The 19,895-nt window shown below is 45.9% G+C and overlaps 1 protein-coding gene across 1 annotated transcript in view; it reads right to left on the reverse strand.

Annotated features, from left to right (window-relative positions):
* DNASE1L3 (deoxyribonuclease 1L3) overlaps positions 1 to 19,895 on the reverse strand; it is a 32,122-nt gene that overhangs the window by 5,603 nt on the left and 6,624 nt on the right. The window contains exons 2-5 of the mRNA XM_088472758.1: positions 12,691 to 12,779; positions 10,790 to 10,879; positions 10,535 to 10,647; positions 4,427 to 4,539 (exon numbers count right to left, since the gene is read on the reverse strand). Coding sequence (XP_088328884.1) covers positions 4,427 to 4,539; positions 10,535 to 10,647; positions 10,790 to 10,879; positions 12,691 to 12,779 — 405 coding nt within the window. The remainder of the gene's footprint in view (positions 1 to 4,426; positions 4,540 to 10,534; positions 10,648 to 10,789; positions 10,880 to 12,690; positions 12,780 to 19,895) is intronic.

The following is a 19,895-nucleotide window of genomic DNA, read 5'->3' on the forward strand; positions in this document are numbered from 1 at the left end:
GGGTTGTGTAGGAAAATCAACACACACAAACTCCTCCACCCAAATAATGTATACCTACCCTGTTCTTCTGTGTATGTTTAACTTATGTTGTCAGCTTCCATTTTCTAAAGCTGGAACAAGTCCCCCAGCCCATTTGGGCAACTGCTGACAACATGTAATAGGTCCCAATTTGGCAAAAGTGTAGAGTTTTGGGGATTTAAAGCAGCAATTTTTTAGGCAGAACCAGGTTGCTTTGCCCTTATCAAAAATCAGTGCTGTAAGTCCCACCGAAAAGTCTCTAAGAAACCTGCAATTTTGTTAAACTGAGATCTATTGCAATTAGGGCCTGATTCCGCCCTGTGCATGCGCGAGCCCCACCGAGCGAATGAACTTCAGTCGCTGTGGGGCTCGCAACAAGACGGGGCGGCTGTCGATGGTGATTGACAGCTCGCCCCGTTTTGTAGGCGGGAGGGGGGGGTGGCTGAACACCTGGCATTTGCCCACTCGGCCTTGTGGTAGTCAAGACCCTACCACAGGGTCTCGTCGCAAGGCCGATGGACGCGATAATCGTCATGGCCTCCTGCCCGCTCGCACAAGCTTAGCGAGCGGCCAAAGAAAAAAAAAAAAACCACGCCCCTCAGACCCTGCGAGCGGTTCTGAATCAGGGCCTAAGCCCAATAGTTTGTATCCAGTAACTACAGACATACAGGTTGCTGGTGTTTGAAGACCCTTCCAGTACTATCTGCTTGACACACACATATTATATATATATATATATATATATATATATATATATATATATATATATATATATATATATACACACACACACACTATATATATATATATATATATTATATATATATATATATATAATTTTATATATATATATATATTTGATATATATTTTATGAGCAGTAGAAGATTACATTCATGATACCTTTTGCATTGTCTATGGTTTATCTGTGGGCGATAGTCATTACAACCTATGAGCAAAACAATAGTGACTTTGTTAAGAATATTTGCTCAGGGTTCTTCACAATAGATCAAAGAAATATGAGTGAAACCTAAGTACACTATACACAGAAGGGACAATGCAACATTCCGTATCAGGTTGGATGGCAATAAAAAACAAAATGATTAAATATCTGGGAGGGGTTTGCTTATACATTCTGCTGCCTGAAACAACATCTACTAAGTATCTTATCAAACTTAGTATTTTGTGGAAGAGGTTTTAGGATATCACTAAAGCACAAAAATACTAGGAAACTAGTAATGCACGTACGTACGTACGTACGTACGTACGTACGTACGCACACATAGTACATATAAATATAATGTATTTGATATGAGAAAATTTAAAAAAAGCAGTTATCTTTAATTATTCGTGTTATGACTATAAGTATATTGTAGTTCAATAACACATCAAATGCTACTTTTGTTAGCTATGGGCCTGATTCAGGGATGTATGTTATTACACAACCACTGTAACTGTGTATGCAGCAGCTGTGCGATAATATGATAATGCCGTAGTGTAAATAGACGCCTCCTACCGGATTATGTCATCCACAGCTTTGCCTGAAGACGCAGAATCGGATCACTTTGCGTGACCTTCAGGTTACTAAGGATGGCCAGTGCTTTCTCACGCAGCTGAAACCAGAGAAGCTGCGTACAAGGACTCAGCCACTGACTTCATGACTTCAGCACACGCAGAAATAAGTGGTTGACGTCCCCGTTTTCAGGGTCACTGCCTGAATTCGCCCCCGTTCTGCCCCCAAACGATCAGGCTGCAGTGTCTGGGTACTGCGAGCCAGCTGATAGAAGGAGATCTGTACATGCACAGTACAGACCCTGAGCGTGCGCAGATCTTCAGACATCGGAGTTGTACACAAAGCATCGGGTCTGCGTACAGCTCTGAAATAGGCCCAATATATTCTAGAAATGGTCCTTTTTCAGACAGTAAATTATGTTTTAATTGTTTATGTATTGCCAATCTTATATAGCACTGACTACGCAGCACTTTACAGAGAATACTTTGGGGGCCTATTTATCATTGTGGGCTACAGACATTTTCAGGGGGGGAGGGGGGGAATATTAATGTAGATGTACCATGGAGGGAATGCAGCAGATATCTTCAATATCTGCCATGGTCCCTCCATATTGAACCGCAAATGCTGCCTCCATAGGTTTCTATAAGAGCTGCTGTGCAGTCGTATTTATTAAGCTTGGTCCCGATAGCTAAACCATCTGCAATGGCATTATCCTATATTAGCTCATGGCTGCTATGACACATGTGCCGAGGACTCGAACCAGGAAGCAGTGTGATAGCATAAGGCCGTCTCCCGGCAACAGCAGAATGGGACATTCATGTGAAAATAGAAATTTTCATGTTGTGAAATTGACTCAAAAAGTATTTATCACATGAGAAATATGCCCCTTAGTCATTCATATCAGTCTCTGTAACAGTGCAGCTTGCAATGTATATTCTCTTCCACACATATTCATGCCTCCCAACATTTGAACATCTCAAGGAGGGACAGGTCGCGCGCCTGCCCAAAAAGGGGCATGGTTTATGCAAAAGGGGTGGAGCCAATGGAAAGGGCAGAGCCTCGCGACTTCCCACGTTTTCATCACTTTGGAGGTGTGCCCAGCACTCTCCGAGATGCTGGGCAGCCCCGAAGCAGTCCGTACACATGAGAACAGATGCCGTGTCTCTAAGTCTGTTCTCCTTCTGCAAACCCGTTTGTGCTCTCCCCAACTTCCCCCGCACCGCGGGACAATGCGGCCCGCAGGTGGGAGACAGCAGGACAGTCCCAGAAAAACGTGACTGTCCCGCTGGATGCGGGACAGTTGGTAGGTATGCATATGGGTTCATTTTTTCCAGAAGGCAGTCACCCTACCTGGATGTGTTTGAATTGGGGGAGAAAAAACACATGCTACCATAGGGAGAGCATACAAACGTCACACAGATAAGGCGTTAGTCAGAATCATACTCAGTACTGTGAGACAGCAATGTTAATCACTGTGCCACTGTGTTTCACGGTAATCCCTCATCCCTCAGTTTGGGCAGCAACTTAACATTTCTTCTGAGAGCAAAGGGCCTGATTTAGAGATGGGGAGATGCACTAAAAGCCTTGGGGCTCTATTTATCAACATTATTTTTACTAAAATAATGTGAAAAAGGGTGTTTTCACACCCTTTTCACATTATTTTAGTCTCACCTATAGTTATTACAGGGCAATTGGAGTAGAATTCGTAAAATTCTACTCCAACCCCTAAGTATCACTTATTTTTAGTAAAGCAGATCGCATTTCCCATAATTGTAATGGGAAAAGTGATCGGATCATAGTTACTAAAAATAAAATGTGAAAAAATATCGGGGAAAGCCCTGTGATAATAACGCCACCTGGAGGTGGCGTTATCCAGGGTCTCCCCCGGTTACCGGCCTCCTGCCCTGCTCTAATGGGGAAAGCAGAGCCGGGAGTCGGTCCCAGTAATCAGCTGTGTGGTCTAAACAGACCGCAAGCTGATTACTGTAAAAAAAAGTAAAAAAAAAAAATTTACTTACCTGACTCCAGGGACCGGTGATCGGGCCTCCGGAGATGACTCCCCTCCGGTCAGCTGGTCTCCCACAGTGCACTGCTGCCCGGTCATCAGGTGATCGGGCCCCAGTGCAGTATGGGAGATCACCTGACCGGAGGAATGGAGAACATCACCGGAGGCCCGGAGCATGCAGGTAAATGCTATTAAGGGAGGGGGGGGTCGCGGGGGGGTCCGTGATTGCGGGGTCGGCGCAATGCGCGGGCACTTAATCACGGTATTTTTTGCGAAAATACCGTGATAAGGCTCCGAAGGGGATTTGCAGGGACAGAGCTTTATCGCAAGCTCTGTCCCTGTAAGGGATTTGTAGTAAATCCCTGTGATATTGCCTGAATCCGCAATGCGAATTCACTCGGTAATATCACACTACAATCTGCATTCAATATGCGGATTGTAGTAAATAGAGCCAGTCGAGAGTGATAAAGTGGAGAGTGATAAAGTACCAACCAATCAGCTCCTAACTGTCATTTTTCAAACACCTGTAAACCATACTTACCGACTTTCTGGCTACACCCACCGGGTCGCTCTGCCCCACGAATGTAGCAGCATTTCAATCGGGGGCGCAGACCCCTAACAATCGGAGATGTGCTTCATCGTCGGATGAACATATATATCTCTCAATCAGGCCCAAAGTTACGTTCCCAAGCAATGTTAGCACCCTGTGAGCGATTATTCTTTTTTTAATGTACAAATGTTTTTTTTTTTAATTTATCCTCAGCTTTTAATAATATTTTGAAGCTTTCGTTGTTTCTTAATGGACACGTTTTTCTTCTTTGCACTAACCATGACAATATCCAGGTAAAGCTTGTTGAATAATTGCTAATGAAGAACATTTTGCTTGACTAACCTCTGTGTTCCATTTCTGTCTGACATCCAGATAGACATCATAGAGTTCATCGATTTCCCGGACAGCGGCCTCTGGTGTGGTGTGCTGGGGGATAATCACAAAGTCCTGCACCTCTGGTGTATGTGAAAGAAAATTGAAATATACAGGAGGAAGCTGTGAATAATATTGTTATGTTACACTGTAGATATATGGTTCATCATAACACAAAAAAAAAACATTGTTGGGGTTGGGCAATATAATGGGTGTGTATTTATTTTGGTTGAGTTTGTATATTCTTTTTTTGTCTTAACAGCATATTAAATTACACATACATACAGTGGCGTAAGTTTATCCCAGACGCCCGGAGGCAAGTTACAGACCCTCCAACTATACCGATTTAGCCGGTACAGTACCGCTTTTTAAAGGTCTGTACCGGCAAACAGGGGCTGTACCGTTTTGTAACGGTGGGCAGGGCCGCCAGTGTCCCGGGCCCGGACACAAAGGGGGCCCATCCCTCACTGATACTACTGCCCGCTATTACCCCCCTGACAGACAGACAGTGACAGCCCCACCCCCGCCGCTGCACAATAGAGTGAGTAAAGTGACTTGTCATGAGTCACTTCTCACTCAGAAGCCCTCCCGCTCTGCCTCCTTCCTTACCTATTGGCCGGCGTTCCCTCAATAAAGTTTTCCTCTGATCACTGAAGCCGGCGCGGCGTGACGTCATGATCACTCCGCATCGGCTTCAGTGATCAAAGGAAAACTTTATTGAGGACACGCTGAATGAGAGAGAGGAGCCGCAGTGGGTGTGTGGTGTTGTGTGAGGAGCCGCCCGAAGCAGACAGAAGAACGTAGGAGCGGGTAAGGTAAGCGTGTCACTTCTCCCAGAGTCCTGGGCCATTGATTCTGAATTCAGTCGATAGAGCACAGCCCACTGTGGACACGCCCCTTTTTATATAACATGCCCCCTTTGGCCCCGCCCCCGCTACACAATGCCGATAAAATAGGCATTGTGAAGCAGGTGGCGGGTCCAAAATGACGCGAATCGCGTCACCGCCCCCCCGCTGCGGGGGTTGCAGGGGTTATTGCGGGGAGGATAGGAGGGGTGGGCGGCAGCCGGGAGAATTGCTTGCCTTCCCGGGAGGTCGGGAGCAGCACCCAATTTTCGGGAGGCTCCCACCAAATCGGGAGGGAAGGCAAGTATGGTTATAAATTGAAGCTGGGCATGCTTTCCAAATGCGCAAAATGGGTCATGCACATGAGCAGTCCCCCCCGCCATCAAACTTGTACAAATGTGCCTAATGGGAAATCCACCACTGGAGACTCCTATCGTGTATTTGTTTCCTCATATAAATATTAAGGAATAAGGGCGGGATGTACTAAACGGAAAATGCGGTTAAAAACCCCTTTTTCGGGGTTTTACCGCATTTTTTGTATGTATCATCAGCTGGCCGCCGGGTCTCCGATGCGGAGGGTAACGCCAGCTTTTGCTGGCATTACCCTACAGAAGCCTATGGGCTTCTACCACATCGCGCTGCTATGAGGGATCAGACCGGATCCCTCCCAGCATGCCCCGCGGCCAACGCGTCACTCTGTGCATGTGCAGATGGACTCCCGGGGCATAAACCCGGAAGTCCACGGCACAGAGCACATTGCAAAGGACAGCTCTTATCGGAAGAGCTGTCCTTTGCGCTAGTGAACGCATATATTAGTACATATGCGATCAGTAGGAATGCGAAGCATGGCGTGATGTACTTCGCAAGGTTAGTACATCACGCCCTAAATGTATTTAAATAATCCTAATATAGAATTTTATGGAATTTATATATTGTGGTACTACTAAGGCAGCTTAGCAAGCTCATCATTTGCTAAACTCCTATTGTACTGCTTACTTCACCCAGAATCTCTATAACACTTCCAAGAGCAAAGGATGTCGCTGCCATTTTTGGTCATCAGTTGAAAGGATTAATGATCCTACATGCAGAGGATCCAGGTGAGGCAGCCATTTTAGGCTCACTACATAGGATTTGACTGGGCAGAATAGGAAATGCCTGGAATTGATGACACATATGAGGGAGATAAAGAAAAGAAGCTTTGTTCATTCTACACAGAGTACCAGACGAGGCAACCATGTTGGGCACACTACATTGGTTACATGTGTGAATTAGCAATAGATGGAAAATAAGACATATAAGGATAAATAAACCAGGGAAACTAACAAGGGAATCGGTATGATTTACCGCCGGACCCATACCCGGCGGTTGGAATCCTGACAGCGGCATCCCGGCAGAGGAGGAAATCCTGATCGTCCCCAGGTAAGTATATACTAACCTATTTCTACCCCCTAACCCTCCCTTAGGGGTGCCTAACCCTAACCTTCCCTCCAGTGCCTAAACCTAATCCCCCCCTCTAAGTGCCTAAACCTAGCCACCCCTTCCCCGCCGCCTAAATCTAAGTCCTCCGGGGGGTGCCTAACCCTAAGTCACCCCCGGGGATGCCTAACGCTAACCCACCCTTCCCCAGCCTAAACCTAACCTCCCGGGGGGGTGCCTAAAAGCTAACCCTCCACCCCCCCCCACGCCTGGTGTCCCTTCGATCAGAATGCCGGGCGTCGGGCTCCCGGCGTATGTCTAATGACAGACGTCGGCATATCTACGCCTGTCTTTAGACCCTTGCCGGGATATGACAGTCGGGAAGCCGGCTGTCGGGATTAGGTCCGCCGGCTTCCCGACTGCATACCCTAACAAGATACCCGCTGCATGAGTAATTCAATGGGTTGTTCATCCTTGTCCTCTGTATAATGCGCATGACGGGGCCTCTACTGTATCTGTAGCATGGCCAACTATACTCTATACTGAGCACAGAGGCTATGGGGTGACTCAATTAGCAGCAAGTTTCCATTAAAACCTCACACACTGATGTAATGCTGGTTATACGGCAGAAAACCTCACATATTTTTGCTTGCACCCTATAGAGGTGCTGAAATAACTATTCTTTTAATTGTGTGTTGTTTTTTTTATTATTTCAATCTATTGCTTATTTTCTACCCAAGTAGCAGCCTTGAAAACTGGAAAGTAGACAGAAGCAACATATTAATGAAATGAGATAGAGGTGATAGCATCTGAATGATTAGATGCCGTAAAAGAGAACTTTGTCGAATATGGAGATGGTAAAGGGACAGATGTGTATTAAATAGCAGGTGTACAATGGGAAACGGCGGTGATGGAAGAATATAAACATATCACGAATCACTAGAGATTATTATGTGCACTTCTCCTTTAAGGAATGTAGAACACAATTGAGGTCATGCTGTGATGTCATAACGGTAACAACTTGTTGTTGCTGCCACTCTCACTCACCCAGGACACTGACATACTGTAGCATTAACATTGCTGTCATTAACATACTCAATATACATCTCTTGTACCCTGATATATTTGTAATATTCACCCAGCCCACTGTGGGAAAGATGCCCGGGTGAGGTAAGTAAAGTATCTCATCAAAGACAAATGCGTCTCACTTGGATGTGCCTGCAGACTTGGAGCATGACTACCCTAAACTATGACCTTGAGCTTGTTTACTTCTTCCATTTGAAGTTCTAGCAGGACAGTGCAGCTACCGCTATATTGTAGCTCCAGACCTTTTACCTGCTTAATTGATAATGAAATAACGAGGGAAAAGCCCACACCTGTCCATGAAATAGCTTTTGAGTTGATAGTCCCATTACTTTTGGCCCCTTGAAAAGTGGGAGGCACATATAGAAACCGTTGTATTTCCTACACCGTTCACCTGATTTGGATGTAATTAGCCTCAAATTAAATCTGAAAGTGTGCAGTTAAAGCACATCTTGTTTGTTTCATTTCAAAGCTATTGTGGTGGTGAATAGAGGCCAAAATATGAAAATTCTGTCAATGTCCCAATATTTATGCACCTGACTGTAGTGCCCCCTGGAGTGGTCCCCCTTATGAAGTGCCCCCAGTAGTGGTCCCCCTTATGCAGACCCCCAGTAGTGATCCCCCCTATCCAGTGCCCCTTAAACAGTGCCCCCTGTAGTGGTCCTTCCTATTATTGCCCCCAGTAATGGTCCCCCCAGTGCAGTGCCCCTAGTAGTAAGCATCTTATATAGTGCCCCCAGTAGTAGTTCCCCCCTAGTAGAAGTGCGCCCAGTAGCAGCCCCCCTCAGTAGTAGACACCAGAAGTGCCCCCACCCCCAGTAGAAGTCCCCCCACAGTAATGGTGCCGCCAGTAGTAGCCACCCCCTCCCCCGTTGTGCCCCCAGTAGTGCAGACACGTTAAAAAAAAATACACTTACCTGAATCCAGCTCCAGCTCCGGACACCGCTCCCACTCCCGCCGCACGTCAGTCAGTCATGACGTTTCTCCCATTACCCACTGCATGAGCCGGAAGGTGGAGCTCATGAGTGAGCTCCAGCCCGGCTCTTGCAGTGGGCGCTGCAGCCAATGAGAATCTGTCTGACTCTCATTGGCTGCTGATTCACACACATCGCTGCCGCTCGGCGGTGATGTGTGTGCAGTAGCCGCAGTCAACGAGACTCGTCTGACTCTCATTGGCTGCTGATTAACACACACATCGCCGCCAGTGCTAGCGGTGATGTGTGTGTTATGCACAGTCTGAGCCCGCCTGCCACCCTCCTCCTGGCGCTATTGGGCAAGCGCTCAGGGGGAGGAAAGAGGCTCAGCTGTGCAGCACAGGACCGGCGCTGGAAGCCTAGCGCCGGTCCTGTGTAAATGTGTAGCGCTGAACGCACTCACTGCGGTTGGCGCTACACTGCCTAACTAGGGCGGGCCAGTACCGTGGCCAGCGGCGACCCCCGCGCAGCCGGTCCTACGGCGCCCAGGGCATACGCCCTGCTCGACCCCCCTTAGTTACGCCACTGGAGACCAGAGTGAGTAATGGGAAATAGTATAATAGTTGGGGGCTGAAAAGATGAAAGTTATGTTATATACAGTACAGCGCATGGGTACAGGCATACAATTTGATGATGCTAAAAATGAGGACTTTATGGAGAAATGATGAAAACAGATGGATGCTTCTGATATGTGGTCAAGACATGGGAGGGAAACATTTTATTTGTCTATAAAAAAGAGATACATGAAAGGTAATAATAATTATATTATGTATGGGTGCTATACACTTAGGTATATCTACTGCCACAGAATCAAGAATATGGTATTATTCCGAACTTGCTGTGACCAACTTTTCTACATCCTTTACAACGATGTTATAATGAGTTGAATGGATAATAATAAAAGAGGATCCAGGGACATTTCACAACTGTTTATAAAGAACAAATTCTGACCGAAGTAATAAGAGAAAAATAAAATACAAACAAAAATGTTCTGTCATTTCTGTTCCACTCACAAATCATTAAAGACATTGTATTCAGAATTACATAAATAATTGTATGAAACTCACCTAGATTAATGACACCTCAGGAGTGATGTCATAACTTTGGGCTGTGGTAAGTGTCCCAATGACAAACACTTTGGGGTCAAAATATTAAAGGGACTCCCAGGGGTGGATTTAGGGGTCAGGACACCCCTAGGTACAACAGTAATGGTGGCCTCCTTCTGCACAATTTTATTATTTTCATTGCTTGGTTATAAGCCATCATTTTTAAATATAACATAAATGCCATGAACTATGACATTTTGTTTTATTTTTAATTATATATACATATTTAATAAGTGGAACAGCTTAGAGAGGTAGTCTGTGCATGTCCTAAGTTTCAGACTGACAGTACTAAAACAAGCATCCAAGTGCCGCCCCCAACAAGTGGTGCCCCTAGGCACATGCCTCATGTGTCGAATGGGAAATTCACCACTGGGTTTAATTTTTGACGGGACCCACTTAACCTACCAGTATTCTTTTGATTGTGGAAGGAACCCCATGCAAGCACGGGGAGAATATACAAACTGCACACAGATAGGGCCATGGTGGGAATTGAACCCAAGACCTCAGTACTGTGGGGCAGTAATGCTTACCATGACACCATCCGTGCTTAATAATTTTTTATGAAAATGTATCTCCTAATAGCACTGACAAATGAATTTATAGTCTGTATTGAATGGGTGTGGTAATATGTTTAACTGATCATTGAAGAATTACCAGTGTTGACGGATGTAAACCAGACAACGAAGGGCTCTCTGGAAAAGGCGTCCTCATCTCCAGGCTGAATATCTGGATACTGATATGTGTCTTTCACTGCAACCAGCTGCTTCCTACAAAGACAATGATAATCTATTGTGCTTACCTGCTGTACAAGATGCATCCCGTTCTTTCACCTCTATGGCTGAGAAATTTGTGCATACTAGTGAAATGTTGGCACAACAAGATGGCCGCCCGATCGCCTGAGTCACTTACCTATAAATAAATGCATACTGCTCTTTGTACGTATTGCGTCCAAGCCTCTTGCTGATGATTAAACTAAATTCACCGCTCCTCTGTTTTTGGCTGAAAATAAATAAAAAGATGTTTCAATACACTTTTTATTGTGACTTAATGAAATTTGGCCTGTTATATCCACTTAGATATTTCCCAACCAGTACACTTACACCATCCAGAACGTCTAGTACAGTGCTCCTACTTATATAAAGTTATAATACCATAAGTGATGATAATATATGTATAAAGTAACGCCTGCCAGTAATATTTGTATAAATTGTGAGTTCTGATTCCATCACTTATTAAGGGTATCCTTAGGGGCGCATTTATCACAATCCATATTTTTAATGCGGATGTGATTAATATTTATCATGGTAATTCACATCGTGAAACTTAATATCTTCACATGAATTTACAATTAAGCTCTTGTCGGGAGACGATAAGAGCCCGTCCCAGCGAGGAGCTGGAAGCAGAGTGATAGCGTTTTGTGTCCTTGGCACAAAGTGCCCATCCTGCTCAAATATAATCCCTGGTACAGTAGTCAATAGGCTGCCAGAGGCTAACACCCTCTTCAGATGGAAATAGCTACCATGTCCAAGCTCCAGAATGCATAGCTGATTGGGGCACTCTCTAGCTATTGTCACACTGCATTGTATGATAAACATTACTCTCTAGCTATTGTCACACTGTATTGTATGATAAACATTACTCTCTAGCTATTGTCACACTGCATTGTATGATAAACATTACTCTCTAGCTATTGTCACACTGCATTCTATGAAATTCCAGCAAATATTTAAATTTTAGAAACAAGTTCTCAAATTGGATTGAGAATCAATATGTACTGTAGCATGTTCAAGCATTTCTATTCATGAGAATTCTGGAATGTGTGTGATTGGAAGTCTGTACAGAATAAGGGCCTGATTCAGCAGTGAACGCAGATTCCCGATGTTTGGAAATATGCGCAGGACCCATTCTGCGAGTGTGCAATTGGTCCTGTTGACACACTCGCAGACTGGCAGCAGACTATCAGTGATTGACAGTCTACTGCCGTTTGTGGGCGGGGAGGGGGCGGCGATGCCCTCCGTTTCCCGAAACGGAGGCGTGTTGCCGCCGTTGCGGGGGAGGGAAGAAGCCAGGATCTCCGTCTGCCTCTTCCTCTAAACTGCGGCAGCCGACTGCGGGACCCCATGGGTCACCGCAGCTGGCCGATGTAACGCAGATTATCCGAGGATACGTTGGACAATGCAGCTCGGTTAAGTAATGCACAGGAGGCGTGATGCCTCCTGCTGCATTACCATATCTGCAAGGATCACAACTGCAAAGCTGCCTGCGTGTATACATCATATATCTATAGCCTGCGTGCATACATCCTATATCTATAGCCTGCGTGCATACATCATATAGCTATAGCCTGCATGCATACATCATATATCCATAGCCTGCGTGCATACATCATATATCTATAGCCTGCATGCATACATCATATATCTATAGCCTGCGTGCATACATCATATATCTATAGCCTGCGTGCATACATCATATATCTATAGCCTGCGTGCAGCTTTGCAATTACAATCCTGGCTGAATCAGGCCCTAAGACCACTATAATGCTAATTAACTCCAAAACATATATTTAAATCACTCATATTACAAAGGCTTCTACCTTTAGGCATAAATATATTTATACTTCTCTAAACCATGCTTAGCTAATCTAGATAACAAAGAAAAAAAATGCATTTTCTGTATATGTACCTGTGCATTGTATATACTAAATATATACTAATCGTACTAATCATATGTAAGAGATTTACCAGGTAAAACAAATACTACCCGTTATATAACCCCACTACCCATACTCCATGCACATATAAGGTTACCTGTTCAGTTTTGTCATTAGAGATTTAATGACTCTGTCGCTGTTGTCTTTGATCTCCATCAGTAGCATTATGTCACAGCGGGAAATAATCTAAGTGACAAGAGAGACTGCCAGTAATCCTCAATGTCTACATTATGTGACCACCAGGCAAGATGAATGCAGTGTGTTTGACAGTTTTACCTCCAGGGCTAGAATACATATTAGTAGAGTGATCATTGAACTCCAAGGTACATGCTTCCTCTGTACTCACTAAGATAAAGGGGTCTATTTACTAAGCAGTGTTAGGAGACAGAGTGAAAAGTGATAAGGTACCAGCCAATCAGCTCCCAACTGTCATCTCACAGGCTGTGGGCCTGATTCAGAGCCGCTCGTAAGCGGCCGCTCGTTCGCTCCGAGCGATGTTCGCACATCTGTGCATGTGTACGGGATTTAGTACGCATGTGCGAAGCAGTCAGTGCAGTCGAAAATCGTGTGCTCGCAAAATAGCGAATGCCTGCTAATTTGAGTGACAGAATGAGGCGTTTGTGGGTGGTAACAGGGGAAGGTGCTTGAAAACGGGGAGTGGAGATCCGAACGCAGGCGTGCCAAACGGTCAAAATGGGCGTTTTAAGGGTGTGCATAATTAACAAAGCAGCGTCATTGACTACGTCACTTGGTTGTATTTTAGCCTGAACTGTTCGCATGATTGCGGTAGGAAAATCCAACTACAAGCACTGCGAGCAGTTCAGATGCCTTTCGATGTACTCGATTAATCAAATAAATAGCGGAGATGACGTATGATGCGAGCGGCCAGGGGGCGTTTTTTCCAAAATAGTGAGCGCATGTTTCGTTCGCTCGTTCAGACATAGAGGCGTCAACAGACCGCAAAGAGCGAGCGCTTAATTTAAATAGCCAGCCCCTTTTTCTGAACGAGCGTCCGCAAATAGCATCCGGCTCTGAATCAGGCCCAGTGTTTGCAAAATGACAGTTGGGAGCTGATTGGCTGGCACCTTATCACTTTTCACTCTGTCTCCTAACACTGCTTAGTAAATAGACCTCAAATAGACCTCAAAGACACAACTGAAACACAGCACTGATGCTAGACAATGCATCTTACCAATAAGTAAAGAAGCCATAAGGATTTTATACTGAGATTTTGCACATTTTGAAATAAAAAATATGACATTCAAAGTGGAGCTGTCCTTAAACTGTGCACATATGGGGTCTGATTCTGAGTCTCACTTACTATAAGTCACAATGTGCATGGACTTCTCGGATTTCTGCATCCTGTACATGCGCCAAAGAAAGCAATTGGCGTATGCGCTTGCGTCGGATCAGGTATCCGCACATGGACGGAGACTGCTAGTATGTACGTATGGATCCATCCGTCAACAGACCACACTTTCCTTCTAATGGGTGGTAACTGCGCACAGACCTGTAACACCTTGTGTGAGTGTCGTGGGAGTAGCACCTTTTAAATGAACATTTCTACAGATCGACAGAGCATCCTACAGAGTTTAGCAGTAAACTCTCACATTGGTCCAGTTTTATCTTCAAAATGGGAAAAAATCTGAATGAAATTTTAAATTGTGAGAGTTTTTGAGTATGAAAAACATGCGAGTTTGCTCTGTTGCTTTGTTCTTGGACTCTATTACATTGGCCGAGTCTAAAAAGTGTGAGAAAGCTCATTTTCTACTCTCGCCCTATTACATTTGGCCCCAAAAGTCAGAATCTGGCTAAATTAACACAAGCACACCCAGATCCACACAAAATGCTGGATACACACCAAAATCACGAAAACACCTGGATCCACACAAAAAGCTGCATTCACACTGAATGCTCATCATACTCTCGGAACTTCCAGAGACTCACACATTTTTGGGCTCCCAATGAGTGTATGGCCTTTCCACATTCCACCTACTGCCTAGTGAAGTAGGCAGGATGGGAAGAATACTGCCAGGAATCACAGTCTGTGGTGATGGGGACGGTCCTAATGACGTGAGTAGTCCAGCCCAGTGCCCCATCAGCTGACACCTGCATCCCCTCTCCTGGCTTCTTTCCAGATCCATTCACAAACAAATACACAGATCCATACTAAATCCACACAAGCACATCAAGATCTTCTTGGATCCACACTGAATTCACACCAAACCGCCTGTATCCACACTAAAATTCACACAAACATACTAAGGGCCTGATTCAGCAGCATACGCAATTGAAACTACGTACGCAGATCGGGCAATTGTTCAGTACTGCACATGCATATGCACAGCATTGCGCGTGTGCTGCAATCGCACTGCGATTACGCATGCATATAGGAATCCATCGCAGAGTGAGTGACAGGCTGGGAGCGTTTGGGGGTGGTGACGGGGGGTGGTTGGAGAAACGCAGGCATATCTGTCCGTTTGAATGCCTTTGCATGGGCGTGCATAAATTAGCCACTGTGGTTGCTTACGCAGCTTGCACATTCACTGTGTGCAACAGACTTGCAGTTTCTGCGACTGGTCAGACCTGCTGTAATTGTGTGACGGGTCAATGTGCTTAAATGGTACCGATGTATACGCAGGACTGCGAGGTATTACAGATGTGAGAAAGCAGCAGTGGGCGTTTCTATGCTGGCTGAGTTGTGGCAGACAATAGCATATTTTCACAGCTGCATTGCGTGTGATTACGGAGCTGCGATCGCAATTGCGATCCCTACTGAATCAGGCCCTAAATCCACCCCAACACATGCTTTGGTCCTCCCATGGCTGGATTAAGGGGGGGCGACAGGGGCAGTCGTCCCTGGGCCACCACACACGGAGGGGCCCCCACTAGCAGCTGTAAACTGTCTGCACCCGCTGCTAGTGTCCCCACCGCTTAGTGTAGTGTAGACCGCGCAGTGAGCGCGGCCACACTACACAGTTACAAACACACAGCCGCCTCCGGCAGCTGTGTGTTTGTTACAGCAGCCGATGAGAGTCAGACAGACTCTCATTGGCTGCTGCGTCAACGGAGGGAGCCAGCTGGAGCTCACTCATGAGCTCCGCCTTCTGGCTCCCCCCGCAGCGTCTGATGGGAGAGATGTTATGACGCTGACGTCTCTCCCATAGGAGAAGAGCCGACGGTCGCATCAGGAGCGGGGATTCAGGTAAGTTGTATCTTTTTTTTTGTGTGTGTGAGTAAGGGGCACTGCATCGGGGGGTGGCTGCTTCATGAGGGCACTGGGTGGTGCTACTAGGGTTAATGCATAGGGGGGGACTATTACTGGGGACACTACAAGGGGGGACTATTAAAGGGGTCACAGTATAGGGGGGCAGCTTCATGGGGGCACTGGGGGGGGCGCTACTAGGGTCAATGCATAAGGGGGGACTATTACTAGGGCACTGCATGGGGGGGGACTTCTGCTGGGCCGCTGCGGGGACTACTACTGGGGGCACTGCATAGGGGGGGACTACTACTGGGGGCACTGTATAGGAGGGAACTACTGCTGGGGGCAATGCATAGGGGGGACTACTACTGGGGGCACTGCATAGGGGGGATTGCTACTTTGGGCACTGTATAGGAGGGGACTACTACTGGGGGCAATGAATAGGGGGGACTACTACTGGGGGCACTGTAGGGAGGACTGCTACTGGGGGCACTATATAAGGGGTACTGCATAGGGGGGACCACTAGTGGGGTGGGTCTGGGGGCACTATAGAATGGGCAGTACTGGGGGCACTGTATAGGAGGACCACTACTGGGGGCATTATATAAGGGGCACTGCATAAGGGGCATTACTACAGGGGGCACTGCATAGGGTGGAATACTACAGTGGGCACTGCATAGGGGGGACCATTACTGGGGGCACTTCTACTGGGTACATTGCATAAGGGGCACTACTACAGTGGGCATTGCAAGAGGGGCCTTACTACTGGGGACATTAAGGTGAATGAAAAGGAAAAATAAATGTTCCTAGGGTGACAAGAAATGGTGGTATATAGAGGCCCCCAAAAGTTTGTTGCCCAGAGGCCCCCACAGACCTTAATCTGGCCCTGGGTCCTCCACAGATCTTGTGTGAATATATTGTGAATCTAGTTGGCTTTGTGTGAATTTAGGGGCATATGTATCAATGCTTAATGTGAGATAAAATTGTGAAATATATATCACCTACCAATCAGCTCCAAACTATCATTTCTTAAACACAGCCTGCAAAATGTAAGTTAGAAGCTGATTGGTTGGTGATATATAACTCACAATTTGATCTCACATCAAGCTTTGATACATATGCCCCTTAGTGTGAATCTGGCTTTTTTGTGTATATTTAGTATGGCTCAAGTTTTTTTGCAATCTTAATTTGTGTGAATCATTTAAAAAACGGAATGGATCCTCTTACAGCACTTCACTGCAGAGAGCTTCCTCAAGTCTATTCTCGCTTTGACAGAACTAAGATAGTTCACCTTTAACTACTGAAAATATATAATAGGTTTGATACCAGGCCATCAAAGTCCAGTTGTTACATTCTTTGAATGATATACTATGTTGCAAAGATCTATGTCGAAAATATATCATGATTTAACACTAGTCATTAGTGAGCATCTGTAACTTAACCTGAAATATTATCACCTATAAGATGAGGTATGTTTGAAGTCTTCACCTTTTTTAGCCTAAAGGGAAGCAGATGCTATGCTTTGATATTCTTACATTGTACAGACATAACATCTGTTTAGTTGGCAGTGACAGGACAACAATAATGACTGTTGTTTCTAGGATATGACTCTCGGGACCTAGATTTAATAATAAACGTCCAATACAGAAAAGTGCCCACAGCAACCAATCAGATTCTAGTTATCATTTATTTAGTACATTCTACGAATTATAGCTATAATCTGAGTGGTTGCTATGAGTAGCACCTCCACTTTTAATTTTTAGAAGTTTTAGTAAATCTACCCCTTTGTGTCAACATCACCAGATTCTTCTCTATTCCGATTATTAAGCATTGCAGGTAAGGAGATGAATGCTTATACAGAGATAGATAGTGGATCACTAGGGGTAGGTGACAGGTGATTCTAGTTAATGACAGTGCGGGGGAGGGGAACGTAATGCGGCTCTATGTGATCAATCCATGCACTACCCTCTACTTTGGTAGAAACAGCCCACTGGTGTCTCTCCGTGGAGATCAATTATATAGGTTTGTGCACTGGACTTTGTAAATGAGAAGTGGCCTTTGAAAGCCACCATCATTATTCTCTACTATGGGATTCATTCATGGATTAACCGGAGGTTCGCGAACCAAGGGGACGACTCACCGTTATACCATCAATTGGGGCCGTCACATGCTGACTTGACTTCTGCCTGTGAAACCATTTGGACACCTAGCCGCCATTGCACACCCAGTGTTACTACCAGCATGAGACGGTGCACACTGTGACAGGTCTGGAGGCCTGTGTATATAAGAGCGGGCTCTGCTGTTCATTTTACTGTTGGATGTGGTGAGGTTCCCATGCGTACAATCTACATGCACATATATATACAGACTTGTATTTATCAAAGTTGCTTATTGATGGTTCAGGTTTGGACTTTTGGATCACGTAATATACCTCATTAGATCCCAGTAGGTTGCTTCTAATATTCATGCTGCTATTACTATAGTACTAATGTGTGTGAATTGTCATTTTATTATTATTATGCTATTGTTATTTTTATATATATAAATATTATGGTAATATAAGTGGCATCTTGATCCTTTTGTGGGTTTTACCATATCCTTATTATATGTTTATTTTTATATATCATCAATTAGTGCAAAAATAATCTTTGTTTATAATCTTTGTTTATTTGTGCACAAAGGGCCTTATTCAGCAGTGCGCAGGCGCCGGACCTGTACTGCGCATGTGCAGTGATTTACAGTCTGGAGCCGTTGGATTGGGCCTGTCTGCGTGAATCCATGGTCACTCAGCTGGCCAGGGATTACGGACGCAGGTTGTATCATTAATGCATGCAGGAGGCATGACCAGTGGCGGATTGGGCCACCGGGACAGCGTGCTATTTCCCGCTGGGCTGGTCCCATGCTCCCATCTGCGGGCCGGCTTACAATGCCTGCTGGGCTGGATGGACGCTACCACGATTGGAACTCCGCTGAGCTCTAATCTGGCAGCGGTTCTATACTAGAAGTATAATGGCCGCGCCGTGGGAGGGCTGCTGCGCATGCCCAGCAGCACCTCCCATAGGCACTTGCTGCGCGCTGAGCGCTCCGGGATCAGGAGCTCCGGCAGCATGTTGTTGCTGTCCCCTCCGGCTCCCACCGACTCCTTCCTGGTCAGCTGGGGCCCTCCTCCTCTTCGCAGCCGTGGTGACAGTTACAGGATCCCTCTCTGAGAGGCAGGGCGGCGTGCAACGGTCCCAGCTGTCCCTGGCTCAGATCATCGATGCAGAGTGGAGCGCCCGCCCTGGAGAATCCTATGCTCTATTTATTAACATTATTTTTACTAAAATAAAGTGAAAAAGGGTGTTTTCACACCCTTTTCACATTATTTTAGTTTCACCTGTATTTATTACAGGGTAATTGGAGTAGAATTAGTAAAATTCTACTCCAACCCCCAGTATCATTTATTTTTAGTAAAGCAGATCGCATTTCCCATAATTGTAATGGGAAATGTGATCTGTGTGCAAGTTACTAAAAATAAATTGTAAAAAAATACCGGGGGAAGCCCTGTGATAATAACGCCACCTGGAGGTGGCGTTATCCAGGGTCTCCCCCGGTTACCGGGCTCCCACTCTGCTCTAACGGGGAGAGCAGAGGCGGGAGCCGGTACCAGTAATCAGCTATGTGGTCTAAAGAGACCGCAAGCTGATTGCTGTAAAAAAAAGAAAAAAAAAATTAAACATTTTTTTTTTCACTTACCTGAATCCAGGGACCGGTGATCGAGCCTCCGGTGATGGCTCCTCTCCGGTCAGCTGGTCTCCCACAGTGCACTGGGGCCCGGTCATCAGGTGATCGGGCCCCAGTGCAGTATGGGAGATCACCTGATCGGGAAGCCCGGAGAAGACCACCGGAGGCCAGGAGGATGCAGGTAAGTGTAATGAAGGGAGGGGGGGTCGCGGGGGGGGAGGGGGGGTCCGCGATCGTGGGGGGGGCGGGGCTTAGCGTCGGTGGGGGGTAGTAGCGGTGGTCGGTCGGCGCATGCGCGTGCTCATAGTCGCGGTATTTTTTCCGAAAATACCGCGACTAGAGTGCGGATGGGATCCGCAGGGACAGAGCTTTAT

Source organism: Taudactylus pleione, unplaced genomic scaffold, assembly GCF_031769625.1.
Source record: "Taudactylus pleione unplaced genomic scaffold, aTauple2 ptg000128l, whole genome shotgun sequence".
In the NCBI taxonomy this organism is placed as follows: Eukaryota; Metazoa; Chordata; class Amphibia; order Anura; family Myobatrachidae; genus Taudactylus; species Taudactylus pleione.